The sequence below is a fragment of the Solea solea genome, chromosome 10 (assembly GCF_958295425.1).
Source record: "Solea solea chromosome 10, fSolSol10.1, whole genome shotgun sequence".
Classification (NCBI taxonomy): Eukaryota; Metazoa; Chordata; class Actinopteri; order Pleuronectiformes; family Soleidae; genus Solea; species Solea solea.
The window spans coordinates 29,050,675-29,054,077 of record NC_081143.1 but is presented as its reverse complement, the minus strand read 5'-3'; the positions used below and the strand labels follow the sequence as shown (position 1 = coordinate 29,054,077).

The window sequence follows — 3,403 nt, the reverse complement described above, 5'->3', positions numbered from 1 at the left end:
AAGTATCACGTCAGATTATCCTTAAGTGCAACCACAACATGATGACATCACAAGTTGTGACCCAGTGAGATGTTTGTTTGTGGACGCCTAAGACAAACAGAACAGGGTTCTCCACGTCCCCAAACGTCCTCCAATCACTCGCAACTCAACTCTCAGGGACTTTGGCCAATGATGACCTGATGAAGGAGAATATTTACCCACAGCACAAATCCTCCACAGTCAGAGATAAACCATGGAAACACTGGTGTGTCTGCATGATTAAAAGCTGAACATGTGTGTGAATGAGAATCATGGTTTCAGTTTAAACGAGATGGAACGAGTAAATATGAACTGTCATTAAACTGACGTTATTTTACAGGAACAAGGACAATGTCGAGCAAACGCGGTGCTGGAGGCCGTCTTTAATTAAGCTCATGAGTCAATTTTGAGAAAGAAAATCAACCACATATCTGATATTTGTGTAGTTTAATTCCTCACTGTGCATAATCCAGGACATTCAGGGTTTATTGGTTAATGTAATTAGTTTTATGGCAGGAGACACAGGAGCATGTGGTGACGACATGATGGGACAGCACACTGACACTCACTAACTATCAGGTGACAACAACAACAACAAAAGTACATGCCGACAAAGTGTCACACTTTGCTTCTGTAACTCAAACCCTAACCTGACCCAGCGATGACACTGCTGTTAATCCTAATCCACCCCCACCCAGGGACTGGCTCTCCACACCTGAGGCTGTTGAGCATGTGGCTCATTGCTACCATCCAGTAACTTTGGCTTTTATTTTATTCTTCTGTGTACTGGCTAATATTATTTGCAGGGATTAGCCGCAGTGTGGGGACAGTGGGGACAGTAGGGACAGTGGGGACAGTGCAAAATGTCCAACAACTCTGTTCCAACTGAACATATACATGTAGTAGAAGTTCGACTCTCAGTCGTGTTATCGGTTAATCTGACAATTTCAGTCACTACAAAGTGTGATTACAGTCAGACTTACGTAATAATGTTTATTTTCCTAATGTCCTGTAAATAAACTGATGTTTGCACAGTTTCTCGTCACCATGTGACCACACTATGACTGAGTATCAGTTCAATACCCGCCAAAATCACTGGATCGGAGATTACGTAGATAAAACCGTGAAATCAGAAACAATCCCAAAATCTGTAAAGATTTGAGCTGAGTCATGCTGTGTGTGGGCTGCTTACTTCTGCTTTATGTTGTTGAGGAATTCATATTTCATGGATTGAAAGATTTCAATTCTCCAGTTTGAGATATCGGACGCGGTATCAGATCTGAAAAAGTGGTGTTGTGCCATTTCTGGACCACGCTGACGATAAAGCCTCACAAACCGTTTCTAACCGTGAACATTAGCTCAAAGTTTCTCCTCTTCACAGATGATGAAAAGTTCAGCATAAAGACGTCAAGACTGAATTTTCACTGGGAAACGAGCGGAAATGAAAAGCCACGACATTCCTCGTGGAAGAAGAAGTTTTTCCTCCCAACTCTTCACTGGTAATTCGTAGCTGACGCCACCTGCTGCTCATATTGGTGAACTCATTCCAAATATTCACTAAACAGCAGAAGAATGGAACACATGTACGTCATCACGTTGTGCCTCCTCGCTCTTCTGTGATGACTTGTACTTTTGCGCCACCTACAGGTCATGTTGGTGACCTCACATAAATGCACAGTCCCTTTTACCACACTGTGGGTTTTTAATGGTGACCTCGCTCTGGTGTGAAAACAGAATGAATACATTTGATGATTCATTTAATCCCACACTCACCTGTCTTGGAAGGCATCGAGCAGTCGAGGGTCCAGTATGTTTTCCTCTGGTTCCCATGTGTTGTATCTGTTCAGAGAGAAGACCAACAGTGACGTCACAATGTGTCAAATATCAGGTGCTTCTCCTGGACAGTGAAGATGTTCTTGAACACACCCCTTCACCGTCACCTCTGTTTTATGAGCGTGAAACGCTGACATTATAGAGCAGATATGTTATTGATGACACAACGTTTCAATCTGCTAATCTGAGGAAGATTAACGTATTTGGTAAAACACGGAATGACCTTTTGCATCTTTTTTATTTTGCTCTAGTGAGAAAATGATTGACAGATGAATCAATAATTAAAATAAACATCAGTGCACGTGTGTAAACATCATACCGCGACACTCCCTGAGGACGCACGTGTCATTCATCGTTGGTAACTTTTACGCACATGTGTGCGCGTGCGTCACAGTTAACGCTGCATGTTATAAGATGTTGTCAATCACACACGTGCACACTGGCAGATACTGTCGCTCTAAAACTACATCCATCCTCGAGGCCAACGCTTCCAGCGGCCAAGTCAAAAGCGCGCTACCGCCCTTGCCTTGTGCGCGCTCACGCTCGTACACATACGCACACTTGTGCTGTGAATGTTGCGTTATTACGGTTCTTCTGCTTCATGTTGTTACGCGAAGATGAAGGTGAAGGTGGTGGTGATGATGATGATGATGATGATGAATATGAGGGGGAGGATACTTACTTTGGAGACCATCCTCGCCACTTGACCAGATACTCGAGCCTCCCCTGTGAACGGACACAAACGGGTTATAATGCGTTTGGACTTTACGCAGCAAAGAGCGCGCGCGCGCATGCAGCAGCAGCAGCAGCGTCAGGCGAACACGAGACAAATCCAGTGGAAAATAAAACCACGACGAAGAAGAGAAGAAAACAGTCGCTGCGGTGACAAACCTTTCTGCTGCGCTTCTTCTCGATGCTCTCCACCGCGAAGACGTGATCTCCCGCGGCGGGTACTTCCATGTTCACACCTCTGCTCGCTCTCGCTCTCGCTCTCCCTTCTCTCTCTCTCTCTTTTTTGGGTATCTGACACCTTATATTCTCTCTCCTCCAGGCCGTGTCTCCCCCCCACTCTCTCGCTCTCTGCTCCTCTGATGTGAAACACAAGAGCCCGCGCCGCCTCCTCCTCCTCCTCCTCCTCCTCCTCCTCCTCTTTTCACTGCGCTCTCGCTGATTCCCTCGCTTCGCCTCTCCGGAGAGAGAGAGACTCGTTCTGCAGCCGAGTCGAAGCTGCAGCAACAAAACACTTCATGCAAATAGCCGTTGGAGTGACGTCAGAGGAGGGGGCGGTGATAGGAGGAGGAGGGGGGGTGTTCCCGTGCTCCCTTCAGGTGCTGTCGGGAATTATTTCACATAAAACAGCTACAAGAAACGATGACGATCAAAGCACTTGGTAACCATGGCAACAATTGTAGGTTTTACTGCGTGGGCTTATCTATTGTTTTTGTTGACATGTAAAGCTGCAGTGTGTAATAATAAGTTTAGGAGATTTATTTTTATTTTTATTCTGCTTCTTCATGAATCAAAAATGATATAACATTATTTGTTTGCTGTG

At 45.2% G+C, this 3,403-nt stretch overlaps 1 protein-coding gene across 1 annotated transcript in view; it reads right to left on the bottom strand.

Moving 5' to 3' along the window:
* LOC131467647 (E3 SUMO-protein ligase CBX4-like) overlaps positions 1 to 3,053 on the bottom strand; it is an 11,323-nt gene extending 8,270 nt beyond the window's left edge. The window contains exons 1-3 of the mRNA XM_058641673.1: positions 2,743 to 3,053; positions 2,534 to 2,577; positions 1,792 to 1,857 (exon numbers count right to left, since the gene is read on the bottom strand). Coding sequence (XP_058497656.1) covers positions 1,792 to 1,857; positions 2,534 to 2,577; positions 2,743 to 2,811 — 179 coding nt within the window. The 5' untranslated portion in view covers positions 2,812 to 3,053. The remainder of the gene's footprint in view (positions 1 to 1,791; positions 1,858 to 2,533; positions 2,578 to 2,742) is intronic.
* Positions 3,054 to 3,403: the final 350 nt, after the last annotated feature.